Raw genomic sequence first — 23191 nt, 5'->3', positions numbered from 1 at the left:
TTGTCTTGACTGTGTGCTCAGGGTCGTTGTCCTGTTGGAAGGTGAACCTCCACCCCAGTCTGAGGTCCGGAACGCTCTGGAACAGGTTTTCATCAAAGATCTCTCTGTACTTTGCTCCGTTCATCTTTCCCTCGATTCTGACTAGTTTCCCAGTCCCTGCCACTGAAAAACATCCCCACAGCATGATGCTGCCACCACCATGCTTCACTGTAGAGATGGTGCCAGGTTTCCTCCAGACGTGACGCTTGGATTCAGGCCAAATAGTTCCATCTTGGTTTCATCAGACCACACATTTTTGATTCTCACAGTCTGAGAATCTTTACGTGCCTTTCGCCAAACTCCAAGCGGGTTGTAATGTGCCTTCTACTGAGGAGTGGCTTCCGTCGGGCCACTCTACCACCTAAAATATATTGAATCCATTTTAGAATAAGGCTATAACTTTAAAAAATGTGGAAACAGTCAAGGGGTCTGAACACTTCTGAAGGCACTGTACATAGGGCAGCATCCTCTAAGGTGCTGGGATGAGTAACTGGGTGGTAGCCTGCTAGTGACAGAGACTAAGCGCTTGTAACGCCAGGGTAGTGGGTTCGATTCCCGGGACCACCCATACGTAGAATGTATGCACACATGACTGTAAGTCGCTTTGGATAAAAGCGTCTGCTAAATGGCATATATTATTATTATTATATATTACTAAGTTCAGGGCAGGGTGCAGTCTGATGGCCTTGAGATAGAAGCTGTTTTTCAGTGTCTCTGTCCCAGCTTTGATGAACCTGTACTGACCTTGCCTTCTGGATGATAACGGGGTGAAAAGTCTCAGGTGGTTGAGGTCCTTTGATGAGTTTCTTTGCCTTCCTGAGACATCGGGTGCTGTAGAGTCCTGGAGGGCAGGCAGTGTGCTCCCGGTGATGTGTTGGACTGACCGCACCACGGTCCCTCCTGAGGTTGAAGAGGCACTGTTGCACCTTCTTCATCACACTGTCTGTGTGGGTGGACCATTTCAGATTGTCAGTGAAGTGTAGGCATATTCTAAGTCAGAACCGTCCAGAGTAGTGATGCTGGACGGGTGGGCAGGTGCGGGCAGCGATAGGTTGAAGAGCATGCATTTAGTTTTACTTCCATTTAAGAGCAATTGGAGGCCACGAAAGGAGAGTTGTATGGCATTGAAGCTCGTCTGGGGGTTAGTTAACACAATGTCCAAAGAAGGGCCAGAAGTATACAGAATGGTGTCGTCTGCATAGAGGTCACACTGAACTTTGTCTGAGAAGTCGTTGGTGAACCAGGCGAGGCAGTCATTTGAGAAACCAAGGCTGTTGAGTCTGCCGATAAGAATGTGGTGATTGACAGAGTCGAAAGCCTTGGCCAGGTCGATGAAGACAGCTGCACATTATTGTCTTTTATCGATGGCGGTTATGATATCATTTAGGACCTTGAGCATGGCTGAGGTGCACCCATGACCAGCACGGAAACCAGATTGCATAGCGGAGAAGGTACGGTGGGATTCAAAATGGTCGGTGATCTGTTTGTTAACTTGCCTTTGAAAGGCAGGGTAGGATAGATATAGGTTTGGCAGTGCTCTGTGTTGGCAGTAAAAGGGTCCAGGCCAATTGGCAAAATAGGTATTGTAGCCCAAGATTGGCTGATGGTCCTCTTCATCTAACAGTCCGATATGCACTAGACAGCCAGTGGGCCACGGCTAGCAGGCTAGCGAATGGGCCTTCAGGGGACATCACGACGGAGGAGCCTGTTGAAACCCCTCGGGCGGATAACGTCGGTAGACCAGTTGTGATTGAATTGGCAGGGCTCCGTGTCGGCAGTAAAAGGGGTCCAGGCCAATTGGCAAAATATGTATTGTAGCCCAAGGAGTGTATGATGGACCTCTTAAGCTAGCCGGGAGATGGGCCTAGCACGAGGGTAGTTCCAGGCTCACTGGTGCTTGCTTCGGGACAGAGACGTTAGCCATAGACGGATAGCAGATAGCTAGCTGCGATGAGCCATGTGAAAAGGTTCAGAGCTTGCGGTAGGAAACCGGAGATGTGGAGAAAAAGCAGTCCGGTATGCTATGGGTTGAATCGCGCTGTACAGACTGGCAGGAGTTGACCGGGCTAAGGTTATCTGATGACCGCTAGTAGTGGCTAACGGACTACTAGCTAGTTAACTGGCAAGCTTCTGTTGGGGGTTCCAGTTCTAAAGTATAGAAAATAGCAGATCCATACCACATTGGGTGAGGCGGGTTGCAGGAGAGTATGTTGAAACTGAGGTTGAAAATATAAAGTATCCCTTCTTTCTTTTCTCTCCAAAACTCTTGAACGTGCCGTCCTTGGCCAGCTCTCCCGCTATCTCTCTCAGAATGACCTTCTTGATCCAAATCAGTCAGGTTTCAAGACTAGTCATTCAACTGAGACTGCTCTTCTCTGTATCACGGAGGCGCTCCGCACTACTAAATCCTTCTCGACCTATCGGCTGCCTTCGATACTGTGAACCATCAGATCCTCCTCTCTACCCTCTCCGAGTTGGGCATCTCCGGCGCGGCCCACGCTTGGATTGCGTCCTACCTGACAGGTCGCTCCTACCAGGTGGCGTGGCGAGAATCTGTCTCCTCACCATGCGCTCTCACCACTGGTGTCCCCAGGGCTCTGTTCAAGGCCCTCTCCTATTCTCGCTATACACCAAGTCACTTGGCTCTGTCATAACCTCACATGGTCTCTCCTATCATTGCTATGCAGACGACACACAATTAATCTTCTCCTTTCACCCTTCTGATGACCAGGTGGCAAATCGCATCTCTGCATGTCTGGCAGACATATCAGTGTGGATGACGGATCACCACCTCAAGCTGAACCTCGGCAAGACGGAGCTGCTCTTCCTCCCGGGGAAGGACTGCCCGTTCCATGATCTCGCCATCACGATTGACAACTCCATTGTGTCCTCCTCCCAGAGCGCTAAGAACCTTGGCGTGATCCTGGACAACACCCTGTCGTTCTCAACTAACATCAAGGCGGTGGCCCGTTCCTGTAGGTTCATGCTCTACAACATCCGCAGAGTACGACCCTGCCTCACACAGGAAGCGGCGCAGGTCCTAATCCAGGCACTTGTCATCTCCCGTCTGGATTACTGCAACTCGCTGTTGGCTGGGCTCCCTGCCTGTGCCATTAAACCCCTACAACTCATCCAGAACGCCGCAGCCCGTCTGGTGTTCAACCTTCCCAAGTTCTCTCACGTCACCCCGCTCCTCCGCTCTCTCCACTGGCTTCCAGTTGAAGCTCGCATCCGCTACAAGACCATGGTGCTTGCCTACGGAGCTGTGAGGGGAACGGCACCTCAGTACCTCCAGGCTCTGATCAGGCCCTACACCCAAACAAGGGCACTGCGTTCATCCACCTCTGGCCTGCTCGCCTCCCTACCACTGAGGAAGTACAGTTCCCGCTCAGCCCAGTCAAAACTGTTCGCTGCTCTGGCCCCCAATGGTGGAACAAACTCCCTCACGACGCCAGGACAGCGGAGTCAATCACCACCTTCCGGAGACACCTGAAACCCCACCTCTTTAAGGAATACCTAGGATAGGATAAAGTAATCCTTCTCACCCCCCTTAAAAGATTTAGATGCACTATTGTAAAGTGGCTGTTCCACTGGATGTCATAAGGTGAATGCACCAATTTGTAAGTCGCTCTGGATAAGAGCGTCTGCTAAATGACTTAAATGTAATGTAAATGTATAAAAGAATATATACAAAATATATACGAAGGAAAATATATATATATACACTGGACACAACAAGACAAAGACAAAGACGTCTGAACTGCTACGCCATCATGGATGTTGATCTCAAACACTGAGAGGAAGCATTCATATATACAATATCCCCATAGTCTAGTAAAGGCATAAAGGTAGCTGATCCTAGCCTCCTTCTGGCTCCTAAAATAAAATCCCAACTTCAGCTTAAATATTTTTGTAAATTGTTGAATATGCAATTTAAAGGAGAGGCCCTCATCAATTATAAATCCAAGATATTTATATGAGGTTACAGTCTCAATCGCATTGCCCTGAAAGGTAGTATTAGGTGAAAGGTTCAGAGGTCTATTTCTTGATTTAGAAAACACCATTAGTTTAGTTTTGTCAGTATTGAGGATAAGCTTCAATTGACACAAGGTATGTTGAACAATGTCAAAAGCAGTTTTCAAGTTCTGGAAAGCTTTTGTGAGAGACAATGTGAAACAATAAATAACAGTATCACCAGCATAAAAGTGAAGTTGCGCATTTTGCACATTTTTTGTCTAAATTATTTATATAAATAGTGAATAAGAGGGGACCAAGTACAGAGCCCTGGGGCACACCCTTACAGACAGACAATTTAACAGACATGAGCCCATCAAATTGTTCTATCAAACAGATGCAACTGCATGCTCTGAAAGACCTACCATTGACAATATCTGCCTTGGTATAGCATAATCAACTGTATCAAAAGCCTTAGAGAGATCAATAAAAAGTGAGACACAGTGCTGTTTTTTGTCAAGAGCTTCAGTGATATAATTTAAAACCTTAATGTCTACTGTAATTGTGCTATGCTTCTTCCTGAATCCCGATTGGTACATTGATAAAATAGAGATTGTATATAAAAACTCTTAGCTGTTCACTAACAAGGGTTTCAAGTATTTTCACCAGGGGTGACAGCTTTGAGATTGTCTTATAATTATTTTTAAAAGTTGGATCTCCCCCTTTCAAAAGTGGTAGGACAAATGCTGATTTCCAGATCTTTGGAATTTCATTACATTCCAGGGTTAGATTGAACAGATAGGTAAGTGGTTCAGCTATGAAATCAGCTGCCTGTTTAAAAAAGCAGGGATCAAGAAGATCAGGACCTGCAGGCTTTCTGTGATCTAAGGATTTCAGGGCTCTATGTACCTCCTGCACTGAGAATGGCAAAAATATAAAGTTTGACCAGCTCTTGCTAGGTCATCCACACAGGGTTGTACAGAGACAGAGGACACTGTTGAATCCAACAGCTTACCAGATGATACAATGTGGTCATTGAAACAATTCAGCATTTCAGTTTTCTCATGTACAGCAACAGAGTCCTTCAATACACATGACGGTAATTCATTAACATTACTGTTTCCAGACTTATTAGCCTTCCAAAACCTTCTAGGGTCATTCCGGTTATCAGTTGTGACAGACATAAAATATTCAGACTTGGCCTTCCTGAGAAAAGAAGAACTGCCATAAAAGAAGCAAATCAGCATCAGAACATGATCTCCTTGCTTTAGCCCAGGCTAGATTACATTTATGAATAACAAAAGACAGCTCAGAAGAAGACCATGGATTATCCCGCCCTTTAACTCTGAACCTGCGGAATGGGGAATGTTTGTTAACTATTATTTATGAGCTTTGAGGGCACAATCTGAACTCCTCTCTCAGCATGTCCAGCACACTCATTATCTCAGCCAAACATTGGTAGCGTGAAGGTTGCTGTCTTTTCTTTGCCTAAACCAACTAGGCTTGTAATTTAACAATTTTATTCATATTTACAGATGGCATACATGTTTGTTATTAAGGCACATGAAAGTTCACAAGCTCCAGAAGGCATTTCTGCCAAAATATGCATTTTAATAAAAATAGAAAAAGATTACATTCAAATGGCTCTCGTGTGAAGTAGTGACCCGCAACATATGCCTAGTTTCCTGAAACGGGTCACATATTTGGTAGACAGTGGAAACGCCAACCGTCTCATTGGTCTGTCTGTGACTGTAGTATGAATCTGCAGGTAGCTACAGCTAACCAACTATGTTCAACATTAGCTAGCTAGTTAACATTAAGCTATAACTAGCAATGCAAATGGATTTCTGAGATACAAATAATATTACTATACAGATCATACACGTAACATTAGGTAGCGAGCCAGTAAGCTAATATTCGCTAGCTAGCAAAAAATAAGCTTTAACTTGCAATGAAAAGTTTGAAAAGTAAAATACCTGAAAAATTTAGCTAGACACTTATCGTATACATGGATGAACGCTTCACTCCAGACTAGAACCACTTTAACTAACTAAGACATCCTGTGTCTTTTCCATTTTATTTGTAGCTAGCTACACCTTATTTGGCTCGTTGTGTCATGTCACTCTGGTTCACACTGACCATGTGCAGAAAGTAGTCCATCACAACTTTTTCCCACAGATCATGTCTATAGTGCCTGCTAAATTCAGAGCAACAATGTTGTTGAGAACAGTAGCAACCCTTTTGTAGTTCTCCATGGCTAACGTTATCTATTGCAAAAAGGCCGCCATAGCATGGATTATCAACACATACTGAGCAGCTTATGTTATGGACAGAAGCGTGCTTCATGGCAGATCAATCCGAACTCATCTCTCAGCATATCTCAGCCAATCATGGCTATCGGAAGGTTCCTGTCTTTTTTTCGTGGCTAAACCAACTAGGCTCGTAATTTAACCATTTTATTTGTATTTACAGATGGCATACAAGTTTGTTATTAAGGCACATGAAAGTTCATATGCTCCAAAATGCATTTCTGCCCAAAAAGTATTTTGATATAAAAAAAAATGTTTTTCCTTAAAATGCCTCTCCTGTGAAGTAGTGACGTTCAACATATGCCTAGCTTCTGGAAATGGGTCACATTAAGCCTCTTCTCCCTTTCTCCTGAGGGCTACTCCACTTCCTGTGCACCTGTGACTGGTGCTTCCTGCTTCTGTCAGTCGCCCTCTGCTTCACATTGGTCCTCGTCCCCTCAAACCGCATCCTATACACTGTCACAATCTCACATGCAGACACATACATGCACGCCCGCACACACACACATACACACAAAGATACACAAACACATGCATCCCTCTCTCGTTGAAAGCAAGTGTTAGCAAGAGAGAAAATGTAGAGGGAGACAAAGAAAGAGAGCGAGATGGGGAGAGAGAGACAGGGGCAGGCTACCTCAGCCCACCACACCACTACCACAGGTCAGGGGGTGTTGTGGGTTTCCTACAGATGTCACCGGAAAACACACTATCTCTTGTGATAAGCCTACACACACCACACACTTTGTAGCTATAATGTATCAAGGATCAAGTGGGAACCAATGCTAGGGTCAGCCTAAAACCAATCACTTCAATTATCTACAGCTACCTTAAGCAGATTTTGCTAAATCAACCAATCAATCAAACACATTCACCTAGACACTGGCATGCAGATGTGATATTGAAACAAAACTATTACAACAGATCAAATCAAAAATACTTAATCAGTTTTTCATATTGTTTAAAAAAAGACAAATAAATGATGATTAGAAACATAATTGTAAGGCTGTACAAACTAGGGTAGATACTTTCATCTTTGATCATCTTTGGCTCAAACTGTTGACACTGATGATGGAGGCACAGTTCAGTCTTACATTGAAATCACAGTGAGGCATTTTAGTCCAAGACCTGAGTATACCATATACATTACAGTAGTTAAGCTCATTGGTCTATCTACATGCATGTCCATGGCTCCTGAGGCATGTTTGTATGTGTTACTCCTGCATGTGTTGGAGAGTCCTCTGGTAGTCTCCTGGAGCTGGAGGGGAGCTCTCTGTGTGTCCCTGGAGCTCATAGTCCCTAAGGTAGTGACTGCTGTTCTGCTGGGTGAAGTACAACAGTTCCCTGGCAAACATTGGCTCCACCTACAACACATACAGAGGTCACACTGTGATTGATGAATGACAATGAATAAAGATGGCTCACATTTACCAAATCTCTCCCTACCTCTCCCTCTAGTTTCTGCAAATCTGTAAGGTGTAAGCAATATGCACTGCACTGTTTATATCAATCCGGACCATGCAGATCTACAAACATTGATGAGTTGGGGTCAAGGGGGAGGGAGCGATTTGGAACCGGTTGATAGAGTCCTTTCTTTCACATCATGACTAACAAGGCTAGGCAGGCTATAGAGATGTCATTTAGTTTAAACCTTTCTCATGTTGGCCTGTTATTGAAATGCATTAAAACAGTGGAAGTATGTAGTGTACTGTACCTGTGCTGTGATCATCTTGGTCTGGCGTTGGGGATCTGGGTACTCGTCACCGAAACACAGCACCACCTGGTGCCTGGGCATGGGACGGCCATGTTGGGCATACCCCTGCAGCTCTGGAAGGAGGGAGGGAGTGTACAATGAGTTTCTCACTTTATTTCACCCCAAATCATCAGTTTGCCCTCTAACAGCTGAAAACAGCTATTTTGCTCATGACGGAGGCACCTTCAGCTGAAGAAGGTTGGGTATTGTGATACAGTAGCACTGCAAGGAATATGCTATGCTGAGAGAATAAGGTTCACAGAATCAGAAAGAGGAGTCAGTGAAACATTTTTCCAGTCATTTGCAAGGAAGTCCTTGGGTGTGAAAAATGAGTGATAAACCTGAAAACGTGTTTCATGGAGAGACACCACGGATAGGCCGCCGCTAAGAACGTGACAAGTCTCTTACCCACTGATACCACAGTATGGAGAGGGACTTTACATTTTACAGTACGTCTCCTCCGATCATCTTCATCATCATCATCACCCCCATTATCATCATCATAATCAGCGTCATCATAAGCATCACAATCAAAATACTGTTTCTCACCAGTGAGGAACTGCTGAGTGTCAAACAGCTTGCAGGTCTGTTCTTTCTCCAGTTTGTTGGGTTTGTCCGTGTACGGGGCCAGCGGGCCCTCCCAGTACACTCGGCTCTGGCAAAGCCGCTTGGCATAGAGCCCATCTGACGCCATCCACAGGAGCACGCCCCTCTCCAGGACGTTGGGTAGCTTCTCCGCCCCCCTCCTCTGTGACTCGGGGTAAGGGGACGGGAACAGCACCACTTCTGCACCGCTGTACAGCTTGTCCCCAGGGCAGGGGGAGGAGGGAGAGGAAGACGAGGAAGAGGAGGAGGAAGACGAGGTGATCTGGCAGCCTTCGGGACCAGAGGTGGTTACCTTCTTGACCAAAGCCTCACGGTAGAACAGGGACACATGCAGTCGGAAGTCTGGAGGAGAGAGGGGGGAGGTTGTTAGAGAATAAACAAGTGAGTAGAAGTATTCCAAATAAAACAAGATGGACAGCTGTCTGAAAACAAATGTGTATGTAGGGAGAAAGTGAATGAAAGTGAATGAGGGAAGTTAGCAAACGACTGAACTTTACGACTTTCATAATCAGGGTACTTTAACTGTAGTAACTGTACTACAGTTACCCATCTAAAACATCAACAGTATACTCATAGAATACACTTAATATGAGAACAAACAACTAAACTTTTAAAACCCAGATTAGGGAAGTAATTGTCCTATAAATAGCTTCTAGTTTCTAGTGGTTGGTAACAAGAAATAACAATTCAGTACACTCCACTACATCTTACTACTCCTGCCCTTTGTGTCCAGCTGTCATTGCAATGTTCGGTGGTGTAGCAGTAGCAGCAGCTTCAGCAACAGCAGCAGTAGTAACTAAGTAATGTAGTAGTAATAGAATAAATATGTCTTTACCAGAAAGGGTGGCCATGTTGTGGTCCATTGTAAATGCTGTGGGGTGGGACTCTGAGGAGGAGTATGAATAGAAGGAGCCAGTGAACTGATAACCTGGGAGGAAAAGATGAAAGGAGTATTGTTATTAACCGATGAATAAGTGTTTACAGAGTACATTTCATCGTGGATAATGCACTACACCTTGTTGTCATGATTTTATCTCAGGAGGAACCTGACGAGAACATGTCAAATAAAGCCCTCAATATTTTGTAGAAGTGGCAGCCACCAAAGCCTTCACTGTCAACCAAAAGCTTTTTTTACAACGTTTGTGTTTGTCATACAATGACCTTAGCCTATACAATAGTGCACTGTCTTTTATATATAAAGTTTGGACAGTCAAAAAGTTTGGACACACATACACATTCAAATATATGTTATATTTGAGATTCTTCAAAGTAGCCACCCGGTGCCTTGATAACAGCTTTGCACACTCTTGGCATTATCTCAACCAGCTTCATGAGGTAGTCAGTCACCTGGAATTCATTTCAATTTACAGGTGTGCCTTCTTACAATATCATTTGTGGAATCTCTTTCCTTTCCTTCTTTCCTTCCTTAATGCGATTGAGCCAATCAGATGTGTTGTGACAAGGTAGGGGTGGTATACAGAATATAGCCCTATTTGGTAAAAGACCAAGTCCATATTTTGGCAAGAATAGCTCAAATAAGGAAAGAGAAACAACAGTCCATTGTTACTTTAAGACAGGAAGGTCAGTCAATCATGAACATTTCAAGAACTTTGAAAGTTTTTGCAGTCTCAAAAACCATCAAGCGCTATGATGAAACTGGCCCTAATGAGGACCGCCACAGGAAAGGAAGACCCCGAGTTACCTCTGCTGCAGAAGATAAGTTCATTAGAGTTACCAGGCTCAGAAATTGCAGCCCAAATAAATGCTTCACAGAGTTCAAGTAACAACATCAACTGTTCAGAGGAGACTGCGTGAATCAGGCCTCCATGGTTGAATTGCTGCAAAGAAACCACTACTATAGGACACCAATAAGAAGAAGAGACTTGCTTGGGCCAAGAAACATGAGCAATGGACATTAGACCGATGTAAATCTGCCCTTTGGTCTGAAATGTGAGATTTTTGGTTACAACCACCGTGTCTTTGTGAGAAGCAGAGTAGGTGAACAGATGATCTCCACATGTGTGGTTCTCGCCGTGACGCATGGAGGAAGAGGTGTGATGGTGTGGAGGTGCTTTGCTGGTGACAATATCTGTGATTTATTTTGAATTCAAGGCACACTTAACCAGCATGGCTACCACAGCATTCTGCAGCGATATGCCCTCTCTTCTGGTTTGCGCTTAGTGGGACTATCATTTGTTTTTCAACAAGACAATGACCCAACACACCTCCAGCCTGTGTAAGGGCTAAATGACCAAGGAGAGTGATGGAGTACTGCATCAAATGACCTAGCATCCACAATCACCCAACCTCAACCCAATTGAGATGAGAGCTTTTGACTGTTATTGTATATATATATATATATGCAATATATTTGGAAAGTATTCAGACCCCTTTTTCCACATTTTGTGACGTTACAGCCTTATTCTAAAGGATTAAATTAACTATTTCCTCATCAATCTACGGACAATAACCGATAATAACAGAGCGAAAAGAGGTTTTCAGTAATGTTTGCAAATAAAAAACAGAAATAGCTTATTTACATAAGTATTCAGACTCTTTTCTATGAGATTCGAAAATGAACTCAGGTGCATCCTGTTTCCATTGATCATTCTTGAGATTTTTCTACAACTTTATTGGGGTCCACCTGTGGTAATTCAATTGATTGGACATTATTTGGAAAGGCACACACCTGTCTATGTAAAGTCCCCAAGTTGACAGTGCATGACAGAGCAAAAACCAAGCCATGAGGTCGAAGAAATTGTCCGTAGATCTCAGAGACAGGATTGTGTCGAGGCACAGATCTGGGGAAGGGTACCAACACATTTCTGCAGCATTGAAGGTCCCCAATAACACACTGGCCATCATGCCATCCTTCTAAAATGGAAGACATTTGGAACCACCAAGACTCTTCCTAGAGCTGGCCGCCCGGCCAAACTGAGCAATCGGAAGAGAAGGGCCTTGGTCAGGGAGGTGACCAAGAACCTGATGGTCACTCTGACAGAGCTCCAGAGTTCCTCTGTGATGGGAGAAACTTCCAGAAGGACAACCATCCCTGCAGCCCTCCACCCATCAGGCCTTTATGGTAGACTGTCCAGAAAGAATCCAATCCTCAGTAAAAGGCACATGACAACCTGCTTGGAGTTTGCCAGAAAACACCAAAGGGACTCTCAGACCATGAGAAACAAGATTCTCTGGTCTGATGAAACCAAGATTGAACTCTTTGGCCTGAATTTTCAAGCATCACGTCTGGAGGAAACCTGTTACCATCCCTACGGTGAAGCATGGTGGTGGCAGCATCATGCTGTGGGGATGTTTTTCAGCGGCAAGAACTGGGAGACGAGTCAGGATTGAGGGAAAGATGAACAGAGCACAGTACAGAGAGATCCTTGATGAAAACCTGCTCCAGAGTGCTCAGGACTCAGGAATGCTCAGGGGCAGAAAGACAGATTTGTACTTTTGTCAGCTTGGGGATTCAATCCAGCAAGGCCAGGGGGGGTGTGGTATATGGCCAATATCCCACGGCTAAGGGCTGTTCTGATGCACGACGCAATGCGGAGCGCCTGGATACAGCCCTTAGCCTTGGGGGCGGCAGGTTAGCCTAGTGGTTAGAGCGCTAGACTAGTAACTGGAAGGTTGCAAGTTCAAACCCCCGAGCCGACAAGGTACAAATCTGTCGTTCTGCTCCTGAACAGTTAACCCACTGTTCCTAGGCCATCATTGAAAATAAGAATTTGTTCTTAACTGACTTGCCTGGTTAAATAAAGGTAAAATTAAAAATAAAAATTAAAAGTTGGCCACATCCCACAGACCCCCAAGGTGCATTATTGCAATTATAAACTGGTTTCCAAAGTAATTAGAGCATTAACAAGAAATGTTTTGTCATGCCTGTGGTCAGCCAATCAGCATTCAGGTCTTGAAACACCCAGTTTATAAATATATGTACACAGTACACTGAAAAAAGTATATAAATGCAGCATTAAAGTGTTTGTTTCATATGCTGAAATAAAAGATGCCAGAAATGTTCTGTATGCACACATTTTCTTACATCCCTGTTAGTGAGGATGTATCCTTTGCTAAGATAATCCATTCACCTGACAGGTGTAGTATATCAAGAAGCTGATAAACAGCATGATCATTATACAGGTGCACCTTGAGCTGGGGACAATGAAAGGCCACTCTCACTAATATGGACAGTTTTGTCACACAACAAAAAGCCACAGATGTTTCAAGTTTTGAGGAAGCGTACAATTGCCATGCTGACTGCAGGAAGGCCCACCAGAGCTCTTGCCAGAAAATGTAATGTTTTAGATAATTTGGCGGTACGTCCAACCAGCCTCACAACCGCAGACCCTGTGTAATCACGCCAGCCCAGGATCTCCACATCCGGATTCTTCAAATGCCCTATGGTGGCGGTGGGGTTATGATTTGGGCAGGAATAAACTATGGACAACAAACACAATTTAATTTTATCGATGGCAATTTTAATGCACAGAGATACCGTGATGAGATCTTGAGGCCCATTGTTGTGCCATTCATCTTCAGCCATCACCTCATGTTTCTGTATGATAATGCACGGCCCCAAGTCGCATGGATCTGAACACATTTCCTGGAAGCTGAAAATGTCCCAGTTCTTCCATGGCCTGCATACACACCAGACATGACACCCATTGAGCTTGTTTGGGATGCTCTGGACTGGATCAACATGTACGACAGCGTATTTCTCTTCTCGCCAATATAGAGCTACTTCGCACTGCCATTGAAAAGGAGTGAGAAACCATTCCACAGGCCACAATCAACAGCCTGCTCAAATCTATACGAAGGAGATGTGTGGCGCTGCATGAGGCAAATGGTGGTCACACCAGATACTGACAGGTTTTCAGATCCACCACCCTACCTTGTTTTAAGGTATCTGTGACCAACAGATTTATATCTGTTTTCCCAGTCATGTGAAATCCATAGATTAGGGTTTAATGGATTTATTTCAATTGACTGATTTACTTATATGAACTGTAACTCAGTAAAATCGTTGACGTTTTTCCTTGTTGCGTTTATATGAAGGTCAAATGAATAAATACAAATAAATATACTGTGTATTCTACTCTCCATTATCTGTTCTTTCCTATAATCAGTGCCCACCCCATAACCATGACCATGGTATGCCATGTCTCACCGTTATCTGTGTGTGGCCCGGTGTGCCACAGTCGGCTGAGTGGCGATGGGTAGTGGCACTGGCTATACTGCAGCTCAACGTGGGGTGGCTGGTGGTGCTGAGGCTGAGGTTGCTGCTGGTGGTCCTGTGTGTGGCTGTAGTCCTTCCACTCCTTCCTCTCCTGGGGAACTATGTAGCTGCCAGACACCTTGGGACAAGCCAGGGGGAGAGGAGACAGCTGTTAGTCAGATAGTGGTGGGTTCCTGGTCCACACACAGCAGGAAGAGAGAGCTCTGAAGACCTTTGAAGGTACATGTTGCAGAGGTAAACAAATGACGTTACCTGGCTGTGTAGAGTTGGGTACAGAGAGTGCATGGGGTAGTTGCTCTCTGAGCTCATATGTAACGTTGTCTCTGCCATCTTGATCCCTACATAACGGAAATGTAACACTAGACATCACACATAGAACTCTCTAAATTCCAATCTACAATGCAAAATGATGTGGAGGTCCCTCAGAAATGTGTGTAATCCTCAATAAAAAACATGTCACTATAGTCGACATTATTAGAGCTGTTTCAACAGAGCTCACATGCTATTCAGCCCCTTCAAACAGTTGAACACAGCAACTATACAAGCTTGCAATAACAACTTTTGATTAAAGTGTTTGAACCCCCAGGTTGCAGGTATGGTCTAAGAGTCACTCCCCAAGACTGCCATATGAGAGTGACAAAGGGGTCTTCTGTCTAGCCTTCAGCCTTCGTTATGCAAGGTTAAGTGTGTATGTTGTGCATTCTGCACGGGTAAACCGAAGCCCTCTAAAAAAAGCTCAGAGGCCTTTTTGGTCGATGCATCGGCTTCCTCTCGGCTTCCTGCCTCATTAGACGATGGTGGCAAAATGAAACATTGCTGGCTGTGTGTGTGTCTGCTCGGGTATGTTAAGAGTTAGACAGTGTTTTCATTACTTTTGACATATGAAATCTGTGACATCACCTGCCAGTAGCCTATATAAATTAATTATGGTATAGCAGATTACACTTGTGACATGGACTTGACTTTGGAAATACAGCAATTAGATTAATAAAACTTGCCTCTCTTAGCTCCCTCCGGTATGATTCTGTAGACTTTGTAAGGGTCTGATATATCAAGTTGGCTTCTCTCCACCAGCTCGTCAAAGTCATTACTTTTGTTAAGAGCACATCGCAGTCTAGTCTTCCATGTGGGGGGGTCTGGTTTGTCCACTCCTTCCCTGTGTTTCCCTTTGAACAATGCCCAAGCCTGCAATAATCAACAGCATAATAAATTGACTTGATTTATACTTTCTCTCTGCATTCAATTTAAATGTATCTGGCAATAAGTAAGGCATTAGTAGGCCTGCATCAAAATCAACATGCATTGGTCTTTGTCTTGAACAAATATCCATTGCCTTGAACAAAGATTATCACTTGTTATACTGTACAAAAAAAACAACAACAGGTAGTCTAGAGAAAATAATGTAAATTACACCTGCCCAAGTAGACTAGGTCTGGAGAGTGAATTGAGTGACTGAATATGATTGAGTTAGGAATAATTCATGGGGTACCTGCACACTATATTCAATATTCACCCGTTGTATATAGTAACTAAAAAGTAGAAGAAAAAAACTGCAGAGAAGTATGGTGAAGTGAGTGTGTGGTTCCAAACGCACCTTGAAGAGTGCAGCATCCTCTTCTCGATTGTAGTCCTGTTTGCCCGCATGTTTCCACGGGATCCTGAAAATGCTTTTCTCGCCATTCTCCCAAACCAGTCCAGGATAGCTACTGCTGTTAATCTGATCGATCAGCCACTGTCTAAGTTTCCCGTTGCCGCAGCTCACTGACAGACTGCTGTCCCCCTCTAAGTTCATCTCTGTCAAAAAGCACATGCAATAGAAGGATGGGCATGTGCGTTGCAATAAGGTAGGTAATGTGCGTTGCAATAAGGTAGGTAATGTGCGTTGCAATAAGTCCGTTATCATGCAATGCAAAACAATGTCAGTTGGTGCTAAATGATGAAGGTTAATGTTATCAGGGAAGACACACTTTTATGAAATTAAGCTATAATATCACAATTTATTTGATAGTATATATTTGTTGATTAAATATGCACTAACACATTTATTATTATTTCTTTTTGAATTGCATAAAATAAATCACATACAAAATAGGTAGGCCTTAATTTAAGAATGAAACCTTTCTGGATGTCTTGGGTTATTTTAATTCAAAGACAATGGAATTCATATTTTGTAGGCTCATAAGTAAAATCAGAAAAACAGTGTTATAATCACACGCATAAAAATAAATAACATAATAGTCTTTAAATGCATCAACATCACTGCATCAACTTCAGAACGTTCCCCTCTCTTATGTTTCCTTATAGCCTACTGTGAGTGAGAATAAACTCCTTACCTCTAACCATGTGAGCTTCTCTGACAAGTGATGAAATCGATTTCACTGACACTGTTCTCAAGTGAGAGCATCGGGTGCCCTATTCATATAGTCAGTCACATCTTGATGTGTCGGTGCCGCTACTGGGAGGAGCTGCAGTTCTCTGAAGCTTATCGAGAACAACCTACAGTCGGTGGATGGGGAATCCCTCTCGAGTGGCAAACACAGGAAGCAAACGTCACCATGGAATGGAACAATTACCTGTGTCAATATCAAAAAAGAAACTCCCTAAAATCGTAATTATGTCAATATCTTCCATTACCATTATATGTTTATGCTTTAAATACTGTTTTATAAAGTCCTAAAATAGAATTGTTCTTGTGCTGTTGTTTTCATAATGTTATATGGTCATTAAAATGTACTCAATCCTCCTGACAGTTAATTACAGTAGCCTATGACATTGATGAAAATTTGGGATATTTTAGTGGAGTGTGTTTTCATTTCATTCACAAATACAATATAGCCTCAATTAGTTTTACTGTGGTTATACTGCTGCCCTCCAGTGGTTGTGTCATGCACATAACCTTTAATATCAACTGGGTCTAATTCATAGGCTGTATGCTATATCTATTGGAGAAGGGCTACATTATATGTCGGTGCGTGGGTAGGTAGGCAACAGACAAATTCAAATGCATCCCTTTTCAGAGCCAGTGGCACTCATGCCCAGCTCTCTGTATCCCTCCAATGCTGACAGAGGGGGCTGAAAATGTTGTTTTTACTGCTGTCATGCAAGGCTTCCTTTGCATTAACAGACAAACAGGAAATAGACCCAGAAACAGAGGTAAACAGAGCAGAGAATGTCTGTCTGTCATCACATTGTATCTGACAGCATAGCAGACCTACCGGTAGTTAATAACCATTTAATCTCAGTCATAATTTCATCTTTAATCCTTTTATTAATGCACAAAAAGCTGACGTGGCTTCAAGTAGGAAGAAATTACATGACAACAATATCATACATTTTCGAGGTTTAGAAAAACAAGTACAAATGCTGAAAGTGCCATATATAACTAAACACTGTACATAAATTAGGGGTAATAAAACCAGTGGTATTAGCAATAATAAAACATCAATAAACATTCTCAAAATGGTGCATCCATCGATCCATCCTCCCCCAGTCTTCTCCAGTAGAGGGACAACAATAGAGAGAGAGACTGGTCTAACAGCGTACCGACAGAGAGAGAACCCCCCACCCACCCTCTAGGAGCCAGAGTGGTATCATCCCACGGTGTAAACCTTCAGACCTGGATAAGGGATCTCAGGTACCCTGCAATCCTGGAGGGGTGGATGGCTCAACATTCACCTCCACACCCACCCCATTGGGTTTGAAACTCTTGGCCAACAGGATGCGAATGTCATCCTCGTCGTTGAAGGGCCTCTCTTTGTATAATTGCCAAAGCCACTCCCTGAACTGCAGAGACATACAACAAAATACAGTATGTCAATATTATTGTCTCTTGAGGCAGGTGTATTCTCTTTCTAAAGTAACTACAGCATAGTCTGACTCCTCGCTCTGAAGGCTTTAATGCTTAAAGGCCCAGTGCAGTCAAAAATGAGAATGTTCCTGTGTTTTTTATTCCACATTATGAGGCTGGAATAATACTGTGAAATTGTGAAAATTATGATAATGCCCTTTTAGTGTAAGAGCTGCTTGAAAAGACCACCTGAATTATCAGCCTATTTTGGTGGGATGGAGTTTTGATGACATCACCAGTCGGTAAATGAGTTAATAGACAAGTAAGAAAGAGTGTTTGAATCATGGCCAGATTACCAAACGGATACCCAGACTGCATGTGATAGCAAAATGTGTAGAATTGCTTTCCTTGTTCCTTTTTGACCATTTTAATTGAAAACAATCACAGTAAGGTACTTAACTGTTACCCGGAAACGACTTGTTACCCGGAAATGATTTGATATTGAGATAAAACGGCTGCATTGGAAGTTTAACACATTCCTTTTTAATGATAAGTCACTTTTTATAGAACTTCCATTTTCCTCCAAGAATGACATTTTCCCATCTATCCTTCCTCTATCCCCCTCTGTATTGACCTGGTCAGCGTGATTGGTCTCAAACTCCTGGAGCTGGCGCTGGAAGCCCAGGTTGGGCCCAGCGCAGGGCCGAGCCACCCTCACAGCAGCCAGAGCCTCCTGCCAGCCCAGCCCTGTCACCGTCATGATGTAGGCCACCACCAGGGTGACACTCCGAGACACACCCGCCAGACTCCATGGAGAGAGGGATGGATGGTGAAGGAGAGATGGATAGGAGTGGGTATGGCCATGATAGAGATAAAAGGACATCAGCAGAAGGCCATATTAAAAGACAATACATTGAATTGGAAGTCAAACAAACGAGGGTATGCTGTGGAGGCAACATTAGAGATTGAATATCAAGGAAGGTCTTCCTCTGTATTTCTCAGAAGACCCTCAACCTCACCAGATATACCTCAGATAGTTTAACAAACACAATACATTCAAATCAAGATTGTTGTTTGGGGAAGTTCAAGAATAGCATTCTGCGTTATCTATCTGTCTTCTGCTTACCATCGTCACACATGGGTTCACTTGTGAGCACTCAGTTAAACCCAGAGATACAGTAGCAGTTGGACAAATAAAGTTGTTTTGTATTTGATAAAGTTTCTCACCAGTGGACCAGACAACCCTCTCCTTTGAGACGTGACTCGTGAATGAACATGATGCTCTGTTTAAAGTGCATTCTCCTGAGAATGACACAAATACAGGTTATGTAAGGTCATAAGAAGGTCATAAAAAAGTTACAAACCAGTTGCCATTCCCATAATGGTAACACAATTGTATCAGTTGTGGAAAAGAAAGCACATAGGACAAGTAACACTTATGTCGCCAAAAAACGTGCCCCCTCTCTAGTCATAAAAACTGGGGTGATGAGTGGTTAAGGGTGTGCGAGCGGTGAGATATGCGTGATGAGAGGGCCATAGGGGTGAGGATGGGTGTGTCCTACTAGGCTCTAGGACCATCCATCTATCCTCCTGACAAGACCAGGATGAGAAACTGTTGTCTGTCTCCATCTCTGGTTAGTCAGGGACAGTTTCATATTTCGCCTGCAGGTTTCACACCGCGCTGGAGCGCCGAGGAGTGGGGGTAACAGGGGTTAATGACAGCGACATCTGTGTGTGAGTGTGTGTGTGTGTGTGTGTGTGTGTGTGTGTGTGTGTGTGTGTGTGTGTGTGTGTGTGTGTGTGTGTGTGTGTGTGTGTGTGTGTGTGTGTGTGTGTGTGTGTGTGTGTGTGTGTGTGTGTGTGTGTGTGTGTGTGTGTGTGTGTGTGTGTGTGTCTGTGTGTGTGTGTGTGTCTGTGTGTGCGCGTGCGCGCAAGTGTTTTGGGGAGTGTTATAAAAATAGAGGCACAGTGCAGATGGACGAGGCAACACTGCAGTACAGAACATTAGACTTCCTGTTCCTTCCTGCATATCAGAGGACCAGACCTCCTGCATTCTACGCACTTAACCAGAGTAAATGTGTGTGCGTGTGTGTGTGTGTTTCAGCATTATCTGTCCACCTATCTATGTATGTATAATATATGTTGGTATGAGTGCTCAGTACATCTCTGTATATGTTTGTGTCTTAATCTTAGTGTGTAAAAAATCCCTCCATGATTTCTCAATAAGAAATAAGAAGCTGAATCACCTTGTCATCTAGTAATTTATTCAGTGCTTTGATTCACAGCTAAATGGTGAGAATGTGAAGCACTTCATTTTCATACCAATAGAACATGAACTAGAGACGCCCACACAGAGTGTATCTGCCTGATAGAATGGATATGAATGGTCTACCTCGCTTCAGTCCTGTGCTGTTCTGTTCTGTACCCAGTAGCCTTGAGCACTGTGTGGTGCTGTGTATTTGGGTACTTACAGGTTTTGTGTGGGCAGGTCTGCTGCTGAGATGCACAGATAAGTCATCCCCTGCAGGACAACGGCCAACTGTTAAACGGTCTAACACACAATCACAATCTATTAGGCAAAGTCGGACAACAGGATCGTTGGAAACACCACTCACTACACACTATTACATCCATGCTGAATCCTCAGTCTTACAATTGTTTCTGCTAACAGCAAGAACCATTATGTAAGCTTACACACAAGGGCCTTGCCTATAGGCTGTGTTTGTGAAGGTGTGATTGCAGCTGTAGTGAGGAAGTGATGGAAGGGGACAGACCTTGCTAGTTGCTAGAGGGAGTAGTAGAATGCGAGAGCACCGAGTTCCACACAAGCTCGAGCCAGAGCACCGGGTCAGAAACTCAAATGAAACTCCTCTCTGCCTAATCCCCCGCCTACACTCTCCCACAGAGCTCACACAGGCTCCAACAGATGATTTCTATTGAAGTCATGGGAACCTCGTTGGTTTGGGATGGGGCATAGTCTAATGCTACACGCTGAGCCCTACTCTCATACTACAGTCCGGAATTACCTGACAGACAGGTCCAGGGCAAACACGCACCATACTCTTCCCATGACTGTCAGACGTGCAATTAATTTCCTTAAACAAACAGTGTGCGCATATTTCGATGGTAAACATGATTGATATGTTTGACATCCATCTAAATGTGATTTTTTTTCAAAACTGGATTTTAAGCGTGCATGATACGGGATAAGCATGAATGAACGTGTGTAAATGCATGCGTCGGCTATCATTACATCATGTGTACATTCATTCATATAATAGCCTCATGCGTAAAACATTTCTAAGGTGGTATTTAGCTTCGTTCTAGTAAATGGCGCCCTGGGAAGTGTTTTCTTACCGGTAGGATAGGGGCTGCACTGTCATGGATGGAGAGGATGTGTGTGATGTTGTTCCTCGTTAACTGTTCCCTGTCCCTCGCATCTGTGAGAGAAAAAAGGGAATAGAATGACAAACTAGAAATATTCATTACAATCTTGACATATTCATAGAATGTTCTCAAAATGAATGTGCCACTGAAATGTACTGGAAGGTGAAAACAGTGACGGAGGATGCTTGTCTTGTCCTTAGCTCAAGCCTTTGACCAGTAGAGTGGGGGGAAGAAACACATACCTTTGAAGTTTCCCAAGTACAAGTCAGGCAGGACCTATGGGAAGGTAAGCATAGAATATTCATGTGTGACCTCTTGTTTACATTCATTCACTGGTGTACATAAACCTAACATAATTACAACACGCATTAAAATCATTACCCAAATAGCTAGGCTAGGTAACCATATTACTAGTCAACATGCAAGCCCCCTGGCTTATTCTACCCTTACTGACATCAAAGACGAAACTCAAATATATAGCCTGTGTACTCCAGGAAAGACAATGTGAAGGTGCAGGGACGGTATATTTAGTTTGACACCAAATACCAGAGGAGAGTGAGCTCAGACAACTGATACGTGTCACTCTGACTTCGCACAAAATAATGGTGATAATAAGAAATGTTAATGGGGATATGTGTGTGTGTGTGTGTGTGTGTGTGTGTGTGTGTGTGTGTGTGTGTGTGCGCGCGCGTGCGTGCGTGCGTGTGCATGGTAAAAGTCTTTATCCCTCATCCCGCAGCTGGAATAACACTGATGAGGGTTGCAGAAATATTTTCCAATTGAAATGAATTGATGACGCCTGTTGTGTACAACAAGTGCCAAGCCAACTTTTGAAAAGGTCAATCGCTAAAGTATTCATGACATGTAGCCTACAGTATGTGATAACACACAGCAATGCATTACACCCAGAACAAGTAATATCACCAAAGCATGTGGTTTGTTTTCGATGGAATTTGTCCACTGTGTAGCCAAGGAGTTGGAATATAAAAGTACAACGCCTACAGACCGGGTGTGTGAAAGCTGCTTTGAAAGACACCTAGATTCATTTAAGTGTACAGTGTACAGTACATAGAGCAGCAAAGCGACAATCTTATGGCATAAAGTGGAAATGATATTACGCAAATGTATACCTGATTCAATATAATACATTAGGCGTAATATGTTTTTACTGCAGCAATATAACACACACATTAAACACAGCTGACTACGCGTTCTTGATTGACATCGTATAATTAATTGAAACCTGCGGTCTACCGAACTAGTGTACGCGAAGACCGAGTATATATGAGCGCATGCACATAGGCTATATTTCAACAAATAACATACCTTATTGAGCCCATTACCCATTGAAATCAAATACGTCTGTAAAACCAACGAATGGAAGGAAAATTACGTAAAATATTGTTGCACTCTTGTCTCGAGAAGTAGTTCTCCAAAGGCCTTCCCAAAAGCTCCCCAAATTGCGAGCGAGGACCTCACACAGTCCGCAACAGAGTGGTGGTGCCAAATAGTGATGGGTCTTTCACGAACGAACGGCTCTAAAAGGCTCTTGTAGGTGAACGTTGGAAGCTGGCTCGCATATCAGAAGAGCCGAATCTATTTAAAAATATATATATATATTTTTTTAAATATTAATAATACAAATATTTAAATGAATAGAACTAACTCAAAGATCGAAAAAAATACAAAAAATAATATAGGCATAAATGTTCATGCGCACACACATTCCTTCTGACTTTCTGCTCAGAATCTATTGTTCCTGTCAATCAGACACGCAGTGTCAACCAATGAAACAAAGATGTGTGAGGGAGGGCCAAGCCAACTCACTCACAGTCACACACTTAGCAGCTGAGGAGAGAGAGGAAGGACAGCTGGGAAAACAACAGCTGGAAAATGAGTCAGAAGCACAGTAGCATTTGGATGCATTTTAATAATGTAGACAATGTTAGAGCAAAGTGTAGAATTTGTCAAAACAAAATCTCATATAAAGCTGGTTCTACGCACAACCTACACCGGCATATGCGAACTGTGCACCCAACTGTGAAGCTAGCTGTAGCGGAGCTTCGAGAAACTAGCGGGCCCGCTAGTGATAGTGGTGGAGCCAGCACCTTCGCAGGTGG

At 43.5% G+C, this 23191-nt stretch overlaps 2 protein-coding genes across 2 annotated transcripts; both read right to left on the bottom strand.

Moving 5' to 3' along the window:
- Positions 1–5572: 5572 nt before the first annotated feature.
- LOC118394773 (interferon regulatory factor 4-like) lies at positions 5573–16384 on the bottom strand. Its single transcript, XM_035788311.2, has 9 exons — positions 16231–16384; positions 15492–15691; positions 14896–15082; positions 14150–14235; positions 13829–14015; positions 9494–9586; positions 8602–9000; positions 8014–8126; positions 5573–7663 (listed from the first exon to the last, which is right to left on the bottom strand). Exons 1-9 carry the CDS (start codon positions 16238–16240, stop codon positions 7514–7516), a joined length of 1425 nt encoding a protein of 474 aa, XP_035644204.1. The 5' UTR covers positions 16241–16384; the 3' UTR covers positions 5573–7513.
- A 761-nt stretch (positions 16385–17145) lies between these two features.
- LOC118394774 (dual specificity protein phosphatase 22-B-like) lies at positions 17146–22810 on the bottom strand. Its single transcript, XM_035788313.2, has 7 exons — positions 22398–22810; positions 21314–21347; positions 21042–21124; positions 20156–20205; positions 18912–18986; positions 18319–18490; positions 17146–17680 (listed from the first exon to the last, which is right to left on the bottom strand). The coding sequence occupies exons 1-7, from the start codon at positions 22416–22418 to the stop codon at positions 17528–17530; spliced, it is 588 nt and encodes a 195-aa protein (XP_035644206.1). The 5' UTR covers positions 22419–22810; the 3' UTR covers positions 17146–17527.
- Positions 22811–23191: the final 381 nt, after the last annotated feature.

Source organism: Oncorhynchus keta, chromosome 15, assembly GCF_023373465.1.
Source record: "Oncorhynchus keta strain PuntledgeMale-10-30-2019 chromosome 15, Oket_V2, whole genome shotgun sequence".
NCBI classification, from domain to species: Eukaryota; Metazoa; Chordata; class Actinopteri; order Salmoniformes; family Salmonidae; genus Oncorhynchus; species Oncorhynchus keta.
The sequence above is the reverse complement of the archived record's forward strand: the minus strand, read 5'-3'. Positions and strand labels throughout refer to the sequence as shown.